The sequence below is a fragment of the Hylobates moloch genome, unplaced genomic scaffold (genome assembly GCF_009828535.3).
Source record: "Hylobates moloch isolate HMO894 unplaced genomic scaffold, HMol_V3 SCAFFOLD_3, whole genome shotgun sequence".
Lineage (NCBI taxonomy): Eukaryota > Metazoa > Chordata > Mammalia > Primates > Hylobatidae > Hylobates > Hylobates moloch.
This window is the reverse complement of record NW_026652278.1, coordinates 11856255-11878695: the sequence shown is the minus strand read 5'-3', so window position 1 is coordinate 11878695 and position 22441 is coordinate 11856255. Positions and strand designations below refer to the sequence as shown.

General features: G+C 46.8%; 1 protein-coding gene across 11 annotated transcripts in view; it reads right to left on the bottom strand.

Annotated features, from left to right (window-relative positions):
* The window catches only part of FGFR2 (fibroblast growth factor receptor 2), a 120079-nt gene that overhangs the window by 76133 nt on the left and 21505 nt on the right, over nt 1-22441 (bottom strand). For 6 of the 11 annotated variants that reach the window (XM_032176262.2, XM_032176272.2, XM_032176230.2 and 3 more), the window contains exons 3-4: nt 10957-11223; nt 10022-10099 (exon numbers count right to left, since the gene is read on the bottom strand). The exons of 2 other annotated variants lie outside the window; for them this stretch is intronic. In XM_032176262.2, the coding sequence (XP_032032153.1) occupies nt 10022-10099; nt 10957-11223 (345 nt within the window). The remainder of the gene's footprint in view (nt 1-10021; nt 10100-10956; nt 11224-22441) is intronic. 3 more of the 11 variants (XM_032176325.2, XM_032176282.2, XM_032176293.2) reach the window with 1 other exon arrangement.

Below are 22441 nucleotides of genomic sequence, written 5' to 3'. Positions count from 1 at the left end.
CGGGTTCACGCCATTCTCCTGCCTCAGCCTCCCGAGTAGCTGGGACTACGGGCACCCGCCACCATGCCCAGCTAATTTTTTTTTTTGTATTTTTAGTAGAGACAGGGTTTCACCGTGTTAGCCAGGATGGTCTTGATCTCCTGACTTCATGATCCACCTGCCTTAGCCTCCCAAAGTGCTGGGACTACAGGCGTGAGCTACCTCGCCTGGCCGGAACTCTTTTATAATTTTACAATAGTTCTTCCTAAAATACACTAGCTTTATGTGAACCTTGAATCTGTAAGATCTGGAAAAATAATAATACTATAAGATAGCCCTACTGTGTTTCCTTCATCAGCAGCCTTGTGTCCTCTGTATGTTTTTGCAGTTGGAAAGGCCACACATGGAAATGCCAGGGCCTCCCAAGAACTGCAAAGCAGCTGGAGACAAACACCATCCAGACACTTAGAACAGGCTCCTCTACCTAAGGAAGCCCCTTTTATACCAAGGCTCGTGAACAGCTTTAACAACTCTTATTTGGAGAAGGAACTCATGTACCAAATTAAAGATCTACCGAAGCAGAGATCAGCCTTGCCCATAGCAGATGCTCAACAGGGATGTTTACTCAACAATCTTATCTAAAATGAACCTGCAGGCCAGGCACAATGGTTCATGCCTGTAATCCCAGCACTTTGGGAGGCCGAGGTGGGCATATCACCTGAGGTCAGGAGTTCGAGACCAGCCTGACCAACACGGTGAAACCCTGTCTCTACTAAAAATACAAAAATTAGCTGGACGCGGTGACACATGGCTGTAGTCCCAGCTACTAGGGAGGGTGAGGCAGGAGAATTGCTTGAACCCAGGAGGCAGAGGTTGCAGTGAGCCGAGATCATGCCATTGCACTCCAGCCTGGGCGACAAGACCAAAACTCTGTCTCAATCAATCAATCAATCAATAAAATGAATCTGCAAGCCAAGGACACATGAGTTTCCCTGAACTTTATATACCTTAGAGGTGTATGAAGAGTGGGCTTAAAGTCAACTAATAGAGACATGTGGTATAAACTTCCAATGGCATTCAAAACGAATGACACTAATCCACCTGTAAAGGAAACAAGTTAACCTCGATGAGAGGTATGGTTCCTTTGGCTCTGATATTCTTAGAACTTCTGATATAATAGGTACCACGAGAATGATGTTCTCCTAATGATTAAATACTAAGAATGAGCTGATTAAAGAACAGTCAGACCTAGCCACAGTCAATCAATCCCATCACCAGTGTATAGCATACCTACTCATTATCATTTTCTACACTGTAAGTTATTGCATATTAGTAATAATGTTAAGTAGAATTTTACTTTAAGACAACAGAAGTCTTTTAAGATGCAATGAGTTAAAGAGAGATTTATAAACCCACAGAAACTTCCTTCAAAGGACTCCAACATAGCCTTTATCATTCCCACCCCAGAGCCAAGTAATTCTTTCTCAGGGCCCCTTCTTTGTGATAGATGTGTGCTTCCAACATCAGTGTCTCTGTACTGAAAAATACTCCTGATGCTGACCAACAAGAGTAGGGCACCTGGAGGGTACAGCTGGAGTTGTCTTTAGCCTATGAGGTAGGCACTCAAGAGTTTATTGGATGGATGGATGGATGGATGGATGGATGGATGGATGGACGGACGGACGGATGGATGACTATTAAAAGCTTTAGCTATAAAATGAAGTAGTTGCACTGATTAAGGTCCCTGCCAGTTCGAACATACTTTCCAGGTATCTATGTGCTAGGCAGGTATTGATTCTGTCAACAAATGGTAGGATTATATGATTTCTTTTGACCCTGCAATTTAAACTTAGTGAGAAACCATAGGCTGCTGGGCCTGCCCCCACCAAAACCCTTGCACATCCCAATGCTGACATCTAAGGTTTATAATCTACTCTCTCTCTCTCTCTCTCTCTCTCTCTCTCTGGAACCAAAAAAGAGAGAACATGGCCCAATGATTTAAAGGAGAAACATGGAATCATATTACCAGGCTGAACCAAAAGAGACCTCAGTGACCATCTGGCCCAACGACTGATGTGATCAATGTCATCCAGAAAGGTTAAGTGATTTGATCAAGGTCACACAGCCAGAGGCCGGGCTGAGGCCAGGCCCATCTCCAGCTCCCTGAGCAGTGTTCCTTCAACCACTCCAGCCTGCCCTTTGAACTCTCCCATGGTAATTAAGTCAAAAGTTCAAGATTTATGTGAGCAGCGGCCACTGATGACTGCCAACTGTATTTTTATGGATGCAAAAAATTTTAAAAACACAGCCTATTTCAGCTCCTAGATTAAGTCTCACAAACTCTCTAAAGCCCCACTAAAGCCTCTGTCTCGAGTCTATAATTAGGGCTTTTAAAAATATCACTAATCAGGACATTTGAATGCTTTGACTCCTGACAGGGGAAAAATGTCTCAGAGCTCCCACTATCCTGCAGTTCTGTTTTCGGTTTGGTATAAACTAAGAGAAAACAAATCTAACAAAATATGGAGATGTGAGTGAGGATATGATTATGAGGGGGTATGTCTGTGGCTTTGAGAAATCTCATTAAAAACTTGCTAACCAGCCAGGCATTCAATCAGAAATACATGTTTTAAAAACCAAGCAAGTTAACCACAAATGAAAGAACTGAGCCCACTAGCAGACCAGTTAGCCTGTAGGAATTCCCAAGATCTGCCTTCAAAGGAAACTTCTCCAATCATTGGCTATGCTGTTTGACCAAGGAGGAGACTGAGAAAGATATTCAGTCCAACCATTGGATGGAACACCATCACCAGTCTTTGTGATAAAATACCAAAAGCAGCTTTTTCTTCTTTTTAAGAGACAGGGTCTTGCTCCATTGCCCAGGCTGCACTGCAGTGGTACAACCATGGCTCACTGCAGCCTTGACCTCCTGGGCTCAGGTGATCCTCTCACCTCAGCCTCCCAAGTAACTGGGACTGCAGGCATGAGCTACCACACTTGGCCAATTTTTTATTTTTTGTAGAGATGGGGTCTTGCTATGTTGCCGAGGCTAGTCTCAAACTCCTGGGTATACACGATCCCCCTGCTTCGGCCTCCCAACTAGCTGGGATTACAGGTGCGAGCTGCTGTGCTGGCCCAAACCAACTTATTGATGATGTTTTCATTACAAAGGGAATTTGCAAAAATTTGCGAAGCCTGTGTGGGTTTTTTGTTGTTTTTGTTATTGATACTGTTCTTTTCAATTCCTAGAAACTTCAACACAACTAAGAAGGCTGCGGTTACCAACTTAGGATCTCTACCAAGTAAAAATCCCAATTAGAACAAAGGTGACTTTGAACTGTTATCGACAGATTAATCAATGAAATGAGTTTGGAATCTCAGGCTAACTACCTTCATTTTCCCTAGTTACTTCCAAAAAAAATAGCCCTGCTCCCTGACAATGGAGTGTGGGCATCTGCAGGTCTCAACAGGAATGAAACCAAAATAGAAAATTACTTTTTCTCTCATTACTCGAGAGAAAGAACCACTTTAGCAGCAAGAGTCTTGACACAACCGTCTCTCCATCACTTCCCTCGAGTTAAGCAATGGACCTGAACTTTTTGTCAATCATGATCTTCTCAAAAACTAAGTCTCAAGCTCTTCAGAAACATTAATCACTGAAACACAAGCTGGAGACAATAAAAATCCCTCGAACAAATGGGTATATGTATCTACCTAGTTCCTACCAGATAACCCATTAACATACCTAGTACCTAGGGAAGGCAAGAACTAGTTAACTTATACTTTTCTATGCAAAAGGATAAATTCTCAACCCTTCAAAACCCGCAACCTGGATGCATTTCAAAAATTAGCATTTGAAATTGCAACTTTCTTTCTGGAGAAAATGTGTTGCACCGAGGGGCATATGTAACAGCATTATTTCCTGGCAGACAGGCTTGTAATGACATCACAGGACTGTTCCACTTGGAAACATCTAATGCTGGTACCATGTGAGGTCATCAGCTAGTCCGCTGCTAAAATATGACCAGAGAATGCCCTGCACATCTGTGATGAAGAAACCAACTTAAAAAGATCAATCAAATCAGCCCATGGCTGGGTTTTTCAATGCATGTACAACATGATGTTAATAGATATAGATAGATTTTTTTTTTTTTTTTTGAGACAGAGTCTCGCTCTGTTGCCCAGGCTGGAGTGTGGTGGTACGATTCCGGCTCACTGCAACCTCCGCCTCCCGGGTGCAAGGATTCTCCTGCCTCAGCCTCCCGAGTAGCTGGGACTACAGGCACCCACCACCAAGCCCGGCTAATTTTTATATTTTAGTAGAGATGGGGTTTCACCATACTGGCCAGGCTGGTCTCGAACTCCTGACCTTGTGATCTGCCTGCCTTGGCCTCTCAAAGTACTGGGATTACATCCATGAGCCACCGCGCCCGATCTTTAATTCTTGATTGTTATTTTTGCCATTGTATTTGGCGCCCAAGCTTTTCGTACTCTGCACAGAATCTAAAAAATACTCTAGCAGGCAGCTGAGCTTGCCTTCTTACATTAACCACCGAAATTAGATCGATAATCTAGCAAATCAGCAGAGGGAATAACCTGCAATATATTTTTCCAACTGGAAGATACAGAACTAAATTTTCAATGTCTCAATCCAAAAGGAGGAAAAAAAAAAAAAAAACTCAGAAAAGCCCAAAAATGTCACCATCAACACAGGGTCACTGGAGCATCACTTGTCGAAGTTCCTAAAGAAGAACATTCAAACATACCCCAGTGGCATTTCCAGACAATCAGAAGGCACCAAAGAAATCAATCTGGACACGAGTGTTTTCCAGGTGGCTGAAAATGCAAAGAATTTGGTGCTTCTGCAATTTTCCCTATTAATTGGGTCAGGCATTTGACACTTGAGGTGGCAAAAAATTGTTTTAATGGCAATGTCCCCTTTCCTGCCTTGCCAATTACCCCGGCCATGGCATTCCTCTGTCCACACAGGCCACAGCTGCTTAATCTCAGCCGCCCCAGGCTGCACCTGTGAATCAGACCAGCCTAATCACACTAACAGATGGCAGAGGCCAAGAAGCCAGCTAAGAACCGCTATCACTTTAAATAGCATCTAATGTTTCACGGACACCAAACAGAGGCACCTCCTCACAGCAGTATCTCCCTGGTACAGCTAACACTAGCCCTTAATCACTGCAGAGCACCCATTTCGGGGGCAGAGTTGCTGTCATTCGAGAGCTAATTACAAAAGAACCCTGCTTGCAAGGTGAAGGCATGGCAAGTACACTGTTGGTTGGCATTCATCACATGGGCGCTGTACCCCCTGGCCCTTCTGCATGGGCGCTGGGCAGCTAGGAACACTGTTCACAATGCAAAGCATAAGGTCCACAGCACATAATCCTTCTGAACCACTCAGCCTGCCTGTCATGTAATCCATACCTTGCTGTTGCATTCTATTGCTTCACGTCGTTTCACGGTAACCTGCTATCAGGCAGGTAGCCGACTACCAGGACAACACAGTTCCCCAGGCATCCAAAAACCAAGCTGACAGAATCTGATGTCTCAATCCATAGTGAGGGCACCCACATACAGTAAAACTTGAGAGCTGTAAACACCTGGACAAGCATTCTCACTCCACCCTCATCGTGACCCTAGGATGCTCTCAGGCAACAGGCCTACGACTGAAATGCAGCTCTTCTTTTGCTTGCTGAGCCACAATTTCCAATCAATAAAGCAAGAATAAATACTCTCCACCTGATCGGGTTATTGGTGGCATGGACGGAACCAGCAGCCAGCACAGAGCCTGTCTAGCACAGGCCCTCAGCGTCTTTGCCTCCAGGTTCACGACAGAGCCGCTGGCCAAAAGAAGCGAGTGGGCCAGGCGCCGTGGCTCATGCCTGTACTCCCAGCACTTTGGGAGGCCGAGGCGAGCAGATCACGAGGTCAGGAGATCGAGACCATCCTGGCTAACATGGTGAAACCCCGTCTCTACTAAAAAATACAAAAAATTAGCTGGGCGTGGTGGCGGGTGCCTGTAGTCCCAGCTACTCAGGAGGCTGAGGCAGGAGAATGGCGTGAACCCAGGAGGCGGAGCTTGCAGTGAGCCAAGATCGTGCCACTGCACTCCAGCCTGGGCAACAGAGCAAGACTCCGTCTCAAAAAAAAAAAAAGAAGCGAGTGACATGCTCCACTGTATCAGTGCCTTTTGTTAAATAACAATAATGATAACCTCTTTAGAAGGCTGGTACAAATCACAGAAGATACTTCCGCTCACCTTATTGTCCACTGTTTTACGAACAAGACCGCTAACGGTAAGCTCCCATTCAGGGCAGACCTCCACGTGCAAATTCTAAGCCAGTGGTTCTCGCATTTCAGTGTGAATTGGAATCACCCCTAGAGTTTCTAAGGCAGTGGGTCTGAGGAGGAACCTGAGCATCTCCATTTTGAGGGAGTTCTCAGGTGATGCTGATGCTGCTGGTCCAGGAACTTCACTTTGAGAACCACTGCCCTAAGCTTCCTCTTGACAAAAAGTAAAAACTGCATCAACCAAAATATTTCCCTTTTGCCCCAGCTGCTAGGAGACTCAGGGACAAATCTAAATCTTCACTTAAGTAACTCATTTATCCAAGGTACCTACCAATATCTACTTTATCTTTTTCCTTTAAAAAGCTAAAAGACAGGCCGGGCGCAGTGGCTCACACCTATAATCCCAGCACTTTGGGAGGCTGAGGCAGGCAGATCACCTGAGGTCAGGAGTTCCAGACCAGCCTGACCAACATGGAGAAACCCCGCCTGTACTAAAAATACAAAATTAGCAGGGTGTGATAGCATGTACCTGTAATCCCAGCTACTCGGGAGGCTGAGGCAGGAGAATTGCTTGAACCTGGGAGGCGGGGGCTGCAGTGAGCTGAGATCACACCATTGAGCTTCAGCCTGGGCAACAAGAGCGAAACTCCCATCTCAAAAAATAAAAAATAAAAAAAACAACTAAAAGACAGTCTTTTCAACAAATAGTGCCAGAACCACTGGACATCCACAGGCTAAAAAGTGAATCCACACACACACCCTACATCCTTCACAAAAATTAACTTAAAATAGATTACACACATGAATACAAAATACAAAACAATAATACTCCTAGGAGGTAACATAGGAGAAAATCTAGATGACCTTGGGTTGGGTGATGACATTTTAGATATAACACCAAAGGCACCATCCATAAAAGAAAAAACTGGACTATGTGAAACTTAAAAATTTCTGCTCTGCAAGAGACACTGTCAATGGAATGAAAAGGCAAGCCACAGGTGGAGGGAGAAACTATTTGCAAAAGAGAGGTAATAAAGGACTGTTATCCAAAATATACAAAGAACTCTTATAACTCAACAGTAAGAAAACAAACAACCTAATTAAAAAATCGGCCAACGGCCTTAACAGACATCTCACCAAAGAAGATATATGGATGGCAATTAATCATATGAAAAGATGCTTCACATCATCTGTCATCAGAGAAATTTAAATTAAAACAACAAAATACCATTACACACCTATCAGAATGGCCAAAATCCAGAACACCGAGCACATCGCATGATGTGGAGCAACAGGAACTCTCATTCATTGCTGGTGGGAATGCAAAATGGTACAGCCACTTTGCAAGGCAGCTTGGTGGTTTCCTATAAATCTAAACATACTCTTCTCACATAATCCAGCAATCACACTCCTTAACATTTACCCAAAGTAACTGAAAACTATGTCCCCACAAAAACCTGCACAAAGATGTCTGTAGCAGCTTTATTTGCAACTGTCAAAACTTGGAAGCAACAGAGTTTGTTTGTTTTGTTTTTTTTTTGAGATGGAGTCTCACTGTGTCACCCAGGCAGGAGTGCAGTGGTGTAATCTCGACTCACCGCAACCTCCACATCCTGGGTTCAAGTGATTCTCATGCCTCAGCCTCCCGAGTAGCTGGGATTACAGGCGTGCACCACTACACCTGGCTAACTTACGTTATTTTTAGCAGAGACAGGGATTTCGCCATGTTGGCCAGGCCGGTCTCAAACTTTTGTTCTCAAGTGATCCACCTGCCTCGGCCTCACAAAGTGCTGGGATTACAGGCGTGAGCTACGGTGCCCGGCCGAGATATCTTTTAGTAGGTAAATGGGTAAATAAACTTTGATACATACAAACAATGGAATACTCAGTGCTACAAACAAATGACCCATCAAGCCATGAAAAGACATGAGGGAAACTTGCATGCATCTTACTAAGTCTAAGAAGCCAATCTGTAAAGGCTACAGAATGTATGACTACACACCCTAAAGTCAACCACAGACTGGGTGATAATGATGGCAGTGCAGGTTCATCAACTGGAACAGATGTACCATTCTGGTGGGGATGTTGATAACAGGACAGGCTATGCATGTGTTGGGGAAGATTATATGGGAAATCTTTGTTCCTTCCTCTTTATTTTGCTGTGAACCTAAAACTGCTCAAAAAAATAAAGTATTGCCAGGCGCAGTGGCTCACACCTGTAATCCCAGCACTTCAGGAGGCCGAGGCGGGTGGATCACTTAAGGTCAGGAGTTCAAGACCAGCCTGGCCAACATGGTAAAACCCTGTCGCTACTAAAAATACATAAATTAGGCCAGGCACGTGGCTCACGCCTGTAATCCCAGCACTTTGGAAGGCCGAGGCGGGTGAATCACGAGGTCAAGAGTTCGAGACCAGCCTGGCCAACATGGCGAAACCCCACCTCTACTAAAAACACAAAAATTAGCCAGGTGTAGTGGCAGGCCCCTATAGTCCTAGTTACTCAGGAGGCTGAGGCAGGAGAATTGCTTGAACCCGGGAGGTGCAGGTTGCAGTGAGCCAAGATCACGCCACTGCCCTCCAGCCTGGGTGACAGAGCAAGACTGCATCTTGGGAAAAAAAAAATATATATATACATAAATTAGCCGGGTGTGGTATATTACTTAGGCCTTGTTTAAATGTACTAAATTGACTAAAATCCTTTTAAGAAAAATGTAAACTATACCATGTAAGCAGAGAACCCCAATACCCTATGTACAAACACTTTAGGAACATTCTAGCCAAGTCATTGGAAAATGCAAGTAATGCTATATTGTATTTTGTGTATTGAATAAACACTTGCAAGCACTCACTCTTCTGAGCACTACACAACTAGGAACTCATGTAATCCTCATAACAACCCCAGAAGACAGTATTATTATTATTATTCCCATTTTATAAAGAAACTAAGGCACGGAAGTGAAATGTGCAACTCAGAAGTTGTAGAGAAAGATTCAAACTCAGGTTGCCCAGCTCCAAGAGGATACGCCAGGTTCTTCCTCGCAAGTAAATGGCCTCCCCCACGTTAGCACTCAGTGTTCATGGCCCTCATTAAGCAAGCCACCCTTGGCTCCCTTTTCAATCGTGGTCTACAAAGTAAGGCACATGTCCTTCATTTCCACTCAGCATGAGGTGTGTGTTGTAGGAGGCCGGGTTTCTCACCCTAGGGATGATTGACATCTTGGACCAGATAATTCTTTGTTATGGGGCTGTGCTCTGCATCCCTGGCCCCTCCCCAGCTAAAGGCCACCAGCACCCCCTCCCTCTGTTGTGATAACCAAATATTGCCCAATGTGCTGGGAGAGCAAGAATAGGCAATCGCCCCAGTCACGCACCACTGGATTAAACCAAGTACAATCAGTGATTACAAGGAAAACCAAGATGTTACATGGTTCTACTATTTTTATGTCTCTGAATAGGGAGAAGCCAAAGGGAAAAGGGAAAATCAAGGAAAGAAAAGTAGTAACTGCTTTGAAAAACGAATGACCAGTGACACGAGAAGAAAGGACAAACGATAGAGAAGGCTGTGCAGCAACACTGGTTTATTCTCAGGTTTGAAAGTCAGGAAAGTAGACACAGCAGGGAAAGGCAAGGGCCGCGGGACACAGCATGGTGCAGAAGAGTTGACAAGAAGACAGGTGACAGGCAGGACTTCCCTCCATGCTCCTCTCTCGGGGACCATCGGAGCCGGGCAGTTACTTACTCTTGTTGTTACTGTTCTCACTGACAAAATCTTCTGCACCATCGGTGTCATCCTCATCATCTCCGGATGAGATGGCATCTGTATGCAAAAGAACATATTCCATGGATGTGTTTTTGCAAAGCAAAAAGGTTGCAATTATCTACAACTGAGACCTTCTCCATAGCAAAGTCAACAACCCAGGAACCCTCGCAAAGAGCCTGGGATTGTTTTTAGTTAAGATAGTTTTAATGGCTTAAATTTTCCCTCCATGATGACAGTTGGTCTATGTTATGATTCTCAATGTTTTCTGCTTTCACGCTATTTAAACACGCTATAAAACTGGATATATGAGAACTGGATTTCAAGCTTCAAACAGTATTCAAGCCCCTGACAAATTTACCAATTGTGTAGCACCCAAAGACTCTTTTTCCAACATTAACCTTTCAGTATGTGGGAACCCCTTGAAGAAAGAAATTGATCCCTAACAAAACTTAGTCCCTGTGTGGCCCTTCTCATCATCAACTAACATTCTGAAAGCAGAACCTTAAACTCGGCCACAAAGGGGGCCTGTTCTGTCCCGCTCACTGCATAGAAGGAAATCAAGGAGAGAAACTCAAACTCTAATAAACGAATCAGAAATCTTGAGGATCCAAATTTCAATCCTATATTCTAAATGCCAAAGATGTCAGTGGTACCAAAAAAAAAAAAAAGCATGTATTTACTTAAATAAAACTGTACTATATTAAGAAAAATGTTACTTTGTGCACAAGAATTCTGTCATTCTTAATGATCGGCCTTTCTGGTGCACCAGGTCCCAAAGAAGAATTTCAAAAACTATGAAGCTGTGTGCTTGGCATCCAATTAGAGATCTCACTACCTTTTCACTTGGCCAAAAAAATGTAAATCAGATAATGGCTACAGAGAAGAGAGAGCGTAGTGCTGGCGGGCCAACTCACCTGTGACATTCACCATGAAGTACCAAGTTTCACTGTCTACAGTCCTAGTGGCAGTACAAGCATAGAGGCCGGAGTCTCTAGGCGTGGCGCCCTTTATCTGCAAGTACTCCCCAATAAGCACTGTCCTATTGTTGGGCCCCAAGTGCACCCCATCCTTAGTCCAACTGATCACGGCGGCATCTTTCAACAGGCAGCGCACCTCTAGCGACTCCCCTGGCGCAGCCACGTACACTTCTGGTTGAGAGATTTGGTATTTGGTTGGTGGCTCTGCAGAAAGGTGGGAGAGAGAAGACGGAGACAGATGGGAAGGAGGGAGAGGAGAGAACGTCCAACAAAAGTCAGTGGAGGCCTGCTTATTCCCAGGAGAAGCTGTTCTTGCTTTGCAAATGGCCCCAGCAGGCACCACCTCTCCCCGAGCCCCAGGAAGTCAGGAAGTTATCTGGAACAGCAACCAGAGGATACCCCCAGCAAATCGGTCCTGACTTAGTTTCCACATCCTATGGGGCTTTAGAAACAAACCAAACCATAGCATGGAAGGATATTCCACAAGAAAATGTTTAAATTGATTGCCAAAGTGTGTTGGCACCGTAATACCTGCAAAAATCTGTTATTGTGGTAGGTTTTATTTGTAAGAATGCCGAGTTTTACACATTTGTACATGAAACGTGACTGTGCGTCACACACACATACACTCTTAATTATTGGTGCTAGACTTGGTCTGTTGCCCCAAGGCCAGGCTTCTTAAAATGAATGTCTCAAACTCAAGGAAAACTAAGGGATCCCTCTACAAGATTTTTTGCCACCCAGAGTTTTCATGAGCTCTGAGGTTCAGATCAGTACTTTGCCGGTTTAGAGACCTAATTCTGTGCTGGGTGAGCTGAAACCTGCTGTTTTCCTCAAAATGATGAAAGCCTGGAGGCCTTAACACCAAAAACAAAAAGAGCAAAATGCCCAGACAGCTGCAAGGCGGTCTCCATTGCACTTACAGGGGTCCTGAAATGAAGCCGCTGGGTGCTGTGTGCCTCCGACTCCACACGACAAAGCTGAGTCCCACCCTGCTCACCAACTCCCGCCACACATGTCCCAGGCTTCTTCTGTAGGGACAGTCCTTCCTCCCTCTCTTCCCTGTCATCCGCCCTCCAAGGCCCAAATCAAGCAGGGTCCTCCGTGATGGGGGTCACCTTGCATCAGTCCCCCTGGGCAGAAGTGTACTGGCTCCCTCCCCCTCCACCATACATCTGCCCACTTTGCCAGCTCACAGGATGCGCCATATTCTCATGAACGCATCCCATCTCCCCAAGGAGACACCAAGACCCTAGAGAAAAGGCATGGGTCTCATGGTTCTCTGTGCTTCCCGCCACCAATCCCATCCTGCTTGGCATACACATGGCCATGTCAAACAAGGTCACAGTCCCCAGATATGCATTACAGGATGGGACCCACAAGGATCCAACCCACACAACCTCTCCACTGGAGTTGAGAGGAAACCATTGGAGTGGGGTGGCCACGAGGGCTCAAGAAGCAGGCTTTCATCCCTCCAGTGAGAAGTGTGAATGGGACCCAGAGTTCCAGGCCTGGAAAATGCAAAGCTTCCCAGCACCGAGAGAGCACCAAATCAGGGCAGGATCAAAGGCAACTGTTTTGCCTAGACACCCCTCAGAAGGACAAATCTCCCACAGGAGATTGAAATCAAGTCAATCTGTGTTTCAGTCCCACTGTGAAAGGAGCAAGGGCCACATGCATCGGGGACAAGAAATCCCCCTCACCACCACCATCAACAGCCACACGGGAGGCCCGAGGCTTCCCAAAGGGGCATCCCCAAAGGCATGCATGCCAAGCCCCAGATGCCAACTAGCATGTGAACACAAAGAGAGAATCACAACAAAAGGAGGAAAATAGAAGCTAAATGTAACATGGACAAACGCACCCCAAAGCAAGGAAAGCCCAGCTGACGGGCAGGTTATGTTTCTAACGTTTGTTTTCTCACTCAACAATTATTTACTGCACGCCTACTATATAACAAGCCTATTCTGGAAGTTCCGCAGCAAGAGGAGACAAGCCAAAGACCCTGCACTTGTGGAGCGTCCATTATGGTGGGGGTGACATACAATAAATACAAAATCTACAAAAAATACAGTGTTCTTGATTAAGCATTAGGAAGAAGGACATGGCAAGGTATGGGCACACACAACAGTGGCAGGGGAGGGCTGGTCCCTTGGCAGGAGGTGGCGGATGAGATGGCCCGCGGGCCAAGCCAGCTGCAGCTTGTTTTTGTAAACAAAGCTTTATTGGAACACGGCCATGCCCATTCCTTATTGTCTGGCGCTGCTTTTGTGTGTTACAAGGGCAGAGTTCAGTCGTTGCAACAGAGACCCTGTGGCCTGCAAGCCCTACAATATTTGCAGTCTTGCCTTTGCAAAAAGTGTTTCAATCCCTGTTGTATAAGACAATCAGAGAGACTTCTCCAAAGAACAGGCATTTGAGCTGAGAAGTGAAGGACAAAGCGAAGTTTAAAAGATGCTGGGAACTTAAGTTTGAACGCTCTTAGAGCAGGTCTCTCAAGGCTGGTTAAGTCAAAATGCAGCTGAATTGAGTGACTAATAGAAATATTTTAAACTATGGAGACCAAACAGAAAAGAGAAAGGAAGAGAAATATGAGAAGGAGAAGAGGGCAGGGATTCAGTCTGGCCCCAAATCTCAGCCCATCTCCCACTCCCAACATCCTAGAGTCACAGATTCATGCAACATGAGAGCTGAAGGGGCTCCAAACGCTATTGGTCCAACCCCTTTGACAGCTGGCTAAGGCAAGGACAAGATGTCCTTTGAGTCCCAGGTCTCCAACAACTCATTGCTGAAACAGCACCAACCATGTTAGAATGGATTTACATTGGATTAGTCTGGGTCATAAAATGATCAATGTCTATTATGACAACATCACATGATCAGCAAGTCACCAGGAATGTTATGGAATGTACTTTCCTCTTAGCCAGAATTGGTCACCAGGGCAGCCGCTGAGCAGAGGCAGCAAAGCTTCCCTCCCTTACAGGGGAGGCACCTGGGACCCACACACCAATCTGCTCCATCCTGACCCTCAGATAAGGTGCAACCATGTCCCTGTGTCACGCAGTGGAATACTCTAAGACTGCATTGGGGGGAAAAAAAAGATAAGCAAGGCATTTGCAATTGTGATACAGAAAAAATCTCTCTCCCGGCAAAGGAGGAGTTACGATGTATGATTTCCTGTTTTTAAAGGAAAGTGTTTTCACTGAGAATCCTTTCCTTCACCTAAAATCAGTAAACCCCAAAATCTTGCTGAAAATGGGGGTATCTGAGCTGCTGGACTACCACCTGCTGTTCTAGAAGGAAGAACAGGGGACAGCGAGGACCTGTGTCTTATTTGGAGCTGGACATGGGAGATGCCTGGTGAAGGGTGCTGCCCTGGATGAGAAGAGGATGAAGCCCGGAGTTCCCACGCCTCTCCGTTCCTGCTTCACCTCTTGGCCTGGCGTTCCCCATCTGTTGCAGGGTAAGAGTACCCAAATACTGGTTTATTACTGGTAAGAGTCCAATGAGCCAACGAAGACGAACCTGATCATCAACTACAATGTGTTGGGCTAATGACTGTCACTATCACTGTTATTCTTCAAGGTGGAAGATGCTTGCTGTGATTTTTTAAGCACCGTGATTTTCAGAGGATAATCACAGAACATTTGGGTTTCTTTTTCTTTTTTTTTTTTGAGATGGAGTCTCACTCTGTCGCCCAGGCTGGAATCCAGTGGCATGATCTCGGCTCACGGCAACCTCCGCCTCCCAGGTTCAAGCGATTCTCCTGCCTTAGCCTCCCGAGTAGCTGGGACTACAGGCATGCACCACCACACCCGGCTAACTTTTTTGTATTTTTATGAGAGACAGCGTTTACCATATTGGCCATGCTGGTCTTGAACTCCTGACCTCGTGATCTGCCCGCCTCAGCCTCCCAAAGTGCTGGGATTACAGGCGTGAGCCACTGCGCCCAGCCGGGACACTTGGATCGCTATCTCCAGATACAAAGTGGTTTTACAGGAGTCCCATCTCAATGACAGTTAAGATGACTTGATGCACTAAAACTGCTTTTGATCCCAGTAAAACCCGATCAAAACTGTCATCTAGATATCCAAGCTTCAAGGATAGTAAAATATCACCCTCTAAAATACACCAATGAGATAATGATGTTTATCCATAAAAATCAAGCCATCCTCTCTTCAAAGTCTCAAACCAGTAACTGCTGTCTTGGTAAACTGAGAAAGCAAGGACTCCTCCCTCCACCCCTTCAGTGCTCATTTCACAAAGGGCCCATCTTAGGGATCAGTAGTACCTTTAGTAAACAGGCCAGTGATACCCCTGGGTATCCCAGAAGACTCTGCAAGCACATGTTAGGGAGAATGCATGAATAAACACACAAGAAAGCAAGAAAGAGGTTGGGGAGAAGCAATAAAAAGAGAGGATGTAAGTAAGACGGGAGGCAGGGATGGGGTGGGGCCACACACTGGGGATGGGCCAAATGCCATACCCGTAGCCTCCCAGGCCACCCGGTGGCCCCCCAAGCCCAGCCTGCAGGGCCCAGCACACACGACACATATCAAAGACAACCCCAGCCAGGGGGCCAAGAACACAAGCCCCTAACAGCTGGCTCAGCGGAAGCAGCTCTGTCCCTGCCCGTGTCCTTGGGTCCATTTGCCGTCCACAGGGCTTGGCTTCTCTTCTGGGTTTGAATGCTGCAGATGACCTGACCCGCTGCCCACTCCCTGCAAACATGTACTCCCTGAGCCCTCCATGTCCATCCCCACAGTGGTACTGACCTGGCCCCAGGCTGTGAGGAGCCAAGATAACCAGCAAATCCCCTCTGTGCCTGCATGTGCAAAGGGGCCTCCCTAATTCTGGTCACCCCCCATGGATGGACCACCTCTCCCTGACTCCACCAGGCTACACAGCCTGCTCTGTGAAAGAGCAAAGAATCCCCAGGAAATGTACATAACTCCTTTTACACTCATTGAACACTTCCTGGATTTACTTTTTCCCATTGCTGTGGCATACTTTTCACCTTGTGCGAATCCACCAGGGGTGCACAGCCCAACATCTCCCTCATCTCCTGACAAAACACAATGTGGAGAAGGTTCCAGAAGCCGCTTTGCTATGCACAAATGCTCTTTCAGAGGCTTCCACAGACAGAAAATATGTTTCCATGTATTTTTCACAATATGAATTAAAATTCGAAAAGAAGCAAGCAAGCTTCACAGTAGTGTTGGACATTCTTTGTCACTGTTTCCTAAAATTGGTAAACAAGGCACCAAGTCTCCTTCCTGGGACACAGCTCAACATTTGTTTCTACTGCTGTGGCCACACTACTGCAGCCCTGTTGCATAAGGCTCAGTTGCATCCATGTGAATTTTCTCCCAGAAGTTTCAAATACTTGGGAAGTACCAGCAGCATGTTAGCAAGCAGGTTTTGTTTTGTTTTGTTTTGTTTTGTTTTGTTTTGAGACGGAGTCTCGCTCTGTCACCCAGGCTGGAGTGCAGTGGCACGATCTCGGCTCACTGCAAGCTCCGCCTCCCAGGTTCACGCCATTCTCCTGCCTCAGCCTCCCGAGTAGCTGGGACTACAGGGGCCTGCCACCACACCCAGCTAATTTTTTGTATTTTTTTTAGTAGAGACGGGGTTTCACCGTGTTGGCCAGGATGGTCTCTATCTCCTGACCTCGTGATCCGCCCACCTCGGCCTCCCAAAGTGCTGGGATTACAGGCGTGAGCCACCGCGCCTGGCCTTTTTTTTTTTTTTTGAAATGGAGTCTCGCTTTCTCACCCAGGCTGGAGTGCAATGGTGCCATCTTGGCTCACTGCAGCCTCCGCCTCCTGGGTTTAAGCAATTCTCCCGCCCAGCCTCTGGAATAGTTGGGATTACAGGTGCACACCACTACGCCTGGCTAATTTTCTTTTTTTTTTTTTAATTTTTTATTTTAGTAGAGACGGGGTTTTACTGTGTTGCCCAGCCTGGTCTCAAACTCCTGAGCTCAGCCAATCCACCCGCCTCCACCTCCCAAAGTGCTAGGATTACAGGTGGTAGCCACCACACCCGGCCATAAGCAGCTTCTTTAAAAAAAAAACTGACTGGCCAGGCGTGATGACTCATGCTTGTAATCCCAGCACTTTGGGAGGCCGAAGCAGGCGGATCCCCTGAGGTCGGGAGTTCGAGACCAGCCTGGCCAACATGGAGAAACCCCGTCTCTACTGAAAATGCAAAATTAGCCAGGCATGGTGGCGCATGCCTGTAGTCCCAGCTACTCGGGAGGCTGAGGCAGGAGAATCGCTTGAACCTGGGAGGCGGAGGTTGTGGTGAGCTGAGATCACGCCATTGCACTCCAGCCTGGGCAACAAGAGCAAAACCCCATCTCAAAAAAAAAAAAAAAAAAAAATGACTGTTTTGACACTTTAAAAATGAGAGAGACAGGTACTTGTACAGTTAATCAAAAAATAAATGGGCCAGGCACAGCAGGTCATGCCTACAATCCCAGCACTCTGGGAGGTCGAGGTGGGAGAATCACTTGAGGTCAGAAGTTCAAGACCAGCCTAGGGAACATAGTAACATCCTCTCTCAACAAAAAATGAAAAAAAAAAAAAAAAAATAGCCGGGAATGGTGATAAACACCTGTAGTCCCAGCTACTCAGGAGGCCGAGGTAGGAGGATCGTTTGAGCCCCAGAGGCTGCACTGAGCTATGATCGCGCCACTGCATTCCTGCCTGGGTGACATAGTGAGACAAGAACCTGTTTCTAAAAATAAACAAATAGGCCAGGCATGGTGGCTCATCCCTGTAATTTCAGCACTTTGGGAGGCCAAAGCGGGTGGATCACCTGAGGTCAGGAGTTCGAGACCAGCCTGACCAACATGGTGAAACTCATCTCTATTAAATATAAAAAATCAGCTGGGCGTGGTGGCGTGTGCCTGTAATCCCACCTATTTGGGAGGTTGTGGCGGGAGAATCGCTTGAACCCGAGAGGTGGAGGTTGCAGTGAGCCGAGACTGTGCCATTGCACTCCAGCCTGGGCGACATGAGTGAAACTCTGTCTCAAACAAACAAACAAACAAACAAATAAATAGTATGAATAACAACAGGCATCTGCACATAGCCTGTGAGTAATTCCTGCCTTGACCTGGCCTCCCTCCTTCCCTAAGAAAACCATCCTGTTATTCCTTGGGGGCTCACAGGACCTCTGACTGGGGAGAGAAAGAAACTGAGGCAGGGGCTGCCTGACTCTCCAAGCCCCTCAGCAGATCATGGTAGAGATCATGACCTCTCCATGTGACATCACATGGATGCCACTAGCCACAAGCTGCATGAATTTACCTCTCTGTAAGTAAACAGAGAAAAAAATCCTCGCTGTATGTGAAGATAGCCCCAGGAGGGGGAAATCTTGTAGAAGTCAAAAAAGGCTGTGACTTATGTGACTTCACTGCACACAACCAGCTGGACTTCTCACCCATCTCAGCGGGAGGGTTGTCTTCAGACAGTTGAAACAGCAAAAGGGTTTGGAAACGGTAAGCTATTTCAGGTAACACTTTACGTTGCCAAACCAGCGATAGCAGCACTTCAGACTGTCACTTTTTATAATGTTTGCCTATAAACTTTTCCCGTGTGGTTTTTGAAATGGCGCCCAAATGCAAACAGAGAACAGATGGGAAACCTGAGTCTTGCCCCGTCCAATCACTTCATGGAGAACGGATGACAGATTTAAACTGTTAAGGAAGAAAAAAGCAGTTTCTACCAACGGCACAGCTCACTCCATTACTTTTCACAAATTAAGCCTTTTCTGGGGTTTCGCAGGGATGGTGTCTTTTCCAACGTCTAGATCATCCTAGTTCCAAGGATGCGGTGGGGTCGCCCTGGAACACATCCCACTGAGGTTTCTCCCTCCTCCAAAGTCAGAGGTGGCCAATCCCTAAACACACTCCTCCAGGAAGTAGAAGAAAGAGAGAAAGAAATCCCTGAACAGACTCCTCTGGAGGAGAGGGAAGGAAGAAAGAGAGGGAGAGGGGGGAAAAGGAGAGGAGAGATGGAGAGAAGGAAAAGGAAGGGAGAGAAACAGAGGGAGGGAGAGGGAGGGAGAGGAGGGAAGAGGAAGAAAGAGAGGGGAAGGGGAGAGGAGAAAGAGGGAGGGGGCAGAGAGAAGAGGCAGGTTAGGAGCACACCCGGGAGGCATGTCTTGTCAGGGTTGTGGGCTGCAGGAAGAAACCCATTTGTACCTGGAGGCACAGCTGGGACTCCCACAAGCACTGTAACAGGAGCGCTGGGGGAAGGGTAGTAAAATGGCCTTGGGTTCCCGGTGCCCTCCCACACCTCCTGCCACCTTGTACAGAGTAAATGTCATGGCTGTAGGGCTGCCAGTGTCTGTACGGAGGAAACAGAGTCCGGCTGCAAATGTCGCTACATAGTCACCGCACACAAAGCACATGGCAAGTAAGCGGCCGCCACTGTCCTCCCTGGTCCAGTAGCCCCCAGCTGGCCCTCTTACTCTGGAAGATGTCCTGTAGTGGCCACGCCCAGTCCCAGTAAGAAGTCTTCACTGGTCAATACCCAATTCTCTGTCCATAGGAACAGAAGAGAGATTTCTGCAAGATAGGGGTTCTGGAAGAGCCCAGCCCCCTCTTTCCTACGGCACAATCTGGGTCTCGCTGGCATCAGAACTTATCAGCAGAAGGAAATAAAGACAATGGAGGCCAGATGCGGTGGCTCATGTCTGTAATACCAGCACTCTGGGAGGCCCAGGCAGGTGGATCACTTGAGGTCAGGAGTTCGAGACCAGCCTGGCCAACAAGACGAAACCCCGTCTCTACTAAAAACACAAAAATTAGCCGGGCATGGTGGTGTGTGCCTGTAGTCCCAGCTACACAGGAAGCTGAGGCAGGAGAATCGCTTGAACCCGGGAGGCGGGGGTTGCAGTAAGCCCAGATCGCGCCACTGCACTCCAGCCTGGGTGACAGAACTAAACTCCATCTCAAAAAAAAAAAAAAAAAAAAAATTAATTAAATTAAAAAATAAAGGCAATGGAGTCCCGCCAGTGAAGTCAGAACCAACCACCTTTGTGTGCCCTGCCATGAGGGCTGTGCACACAGCAACGAAGACAGCCTGCTGCAGCCCAGACATCCTCAAAGCCTCCCCTCTACAAGAACCGACTTGCAAGAAGACCAAATTCCTCACATCAAACAGAGACCTTATAAGGCATAGGTACTACGTGTTCTTTAAGGGGGCAAGGAAGGGACAAATACTCCGCACAATATAAAGGTGAAAGTTCTCTACCTCGAGAAATACTGCCAACATAAAAACGGAGAACAAAAAGAAGTCAAAGCAATAAACAACAGTAAGTACGCAGGCTGAAAGGGTGCAGTCCTCTCTTTCTAACCAGTTGTCAGGGTGTCTGGTAGACACGAGTCGGGACTGAAACCTCCCTGGTCGCTAACAAGGATGCCGGTAACAACAGCTAACAGCTGCCTCTGCAGCGGTAGCTGGATTTCTCCAGAAACTCCAGACTGGCTCATGTTCCTAGTGATCAGATGGGATCATGGCTAATGTTTCCAATATGGTAACCATTAAAAATTATATATTTAGGCACACCCCTCATATCATTTAAGTCTGCCTTTGAGAAACATGCTGGATGGCTCTTCACGTTTAAATTATGTTGTTGCCCACGACAAAATAAAAATGCACACAGAGTAAAGAGCCTAAGAATGCACTTACTGAAGAGTGAGTCACCATGTCTCCCAGTGTCCCCACCCAAAGTGGAAATCCACACTCCCTGTTTTGTCAGTATCCCTCTCGCTTTTCATCTGATGTTTTTGGCTGTTCATGACAGTGTTCTCCAAAAACAGATGCACAGAGGGAAGGTTTTCTCCCTGGTCCCAACACGTGTATTAAACTCATATTTCATGAGTGAAAAATTCCCGATGGAACACTAAGACGCAGGTATTGAATCAGTACTGTGTGCATAAACTCCTGGATATGGGTAGCTTTGCTTGCACAAGAACTTCAAAATCGAGCCTGGCCGAGTGCGGTGGCTCACACCTGTAATCCCAGCACTTTGGCAGGCCGAGGCTGGTGGATCACCTGAGGTCAGGAGTTCAAGACCAGCCTGGCCAACATGGTGAAACCCCATCTCTACTAAAAATACAAAAATTAAGCCAGACGTGGTGGTGCACGCCTGTAATCCCAGCTACTCGGGAGGCTGAGGCAGGAGAATCACTTAAACCTGGGAGGCAGAGGTTGCAGTGAGCCGAGTTCGTGCCACTGCACTCCAGCCTGGGTGACTGAGCGAGACTTCGTCTCAAAAATATAAATAAATAAATAAAAATAATAATTAAAAAAATAAAAGGCCGGGCGTGGTGGCTCACACCTGTAATCCCAGCACTTTGGGAGGCCGAGGGTGGATCACCTGAGGTCAGGAGTTTGAGAGCAGCCTGACCAACATGGAGAAACCCTGTCTCTACTAAAAATACAAAATTAGCCGGGCGTGGTGGCACATGCCTGTAATCCCAGCTACTAGGGAGGGTGAAACAGGAGAATTGCTTGAACCTGGGAGGCGGAGGTTGCGGTGAGCCGAGATCACGCCATTGCCCTCCAGCCTGGGCAACAAGAGCGAAACTCCGTCTCAAAAAATAAATAAATAAATAAATTGAGTCTTTTGTTCAGAAAGCATTTCCCAAAGTGACAGGCCATTAGATCATATAGTGCCCAGGAAATAGATACTTGCGCTGTTATGTTGAAGTCCTGCATGCCCCTGCTCGGATGTACAATGAGGAGTCTGTGTGCCTGGCTGCCTGGCCAGCCCAGCCCGAGCCTCCTACCTTCTGAAAATACGCTTGCTGGACATAGCAGAGAAAGCTGGTACATCTTCAGCCCTTCAGGGCTTCTTGGGACACACTGTTCTAGGGAAAACCATTTCATCAGAAGGCATGTGAGGGGCTCACAAGGAGGTGAAGGAGTGAATAGGATGTGCCTGGCCTTTAATGACACAATCTTAGGGTGAAGAGTGGCCCTACAGAGTTGTCACTCTGTAAAATGGACACATTATGATCTCCAGTCCTGAAACTGAACCCTCTGGTCTCAAAACGCTTCCATCCCCTGAGTCCTAATGACAGTGCTCAGCCAGAGGCAGCTCTCTTCATCTTACAAAGTAGTAAAGCACCTGTCTCAACAGACAGCTATACCCCAAGCCTCTCATGGTCCCTTAGCAGTAAGGCTATGGCCTCATTTTTGTCCCTTCTCTGGTGACTCTTCAGAAAACGCTGGGGGTGTTAAAGGTACAGACCAAGGCCGGGCATGGTGGCTCATGCCTGTAATCCCAGAACTTTGGGAAGCTGAGGCAGGTGGATCATTTGAGGTCAGGAGTTCGAGACCAGCCTGGCCAACATGGTGAAACCCCACCTCTATTAAAAATACAAAAATTAGCTGGGCATGGT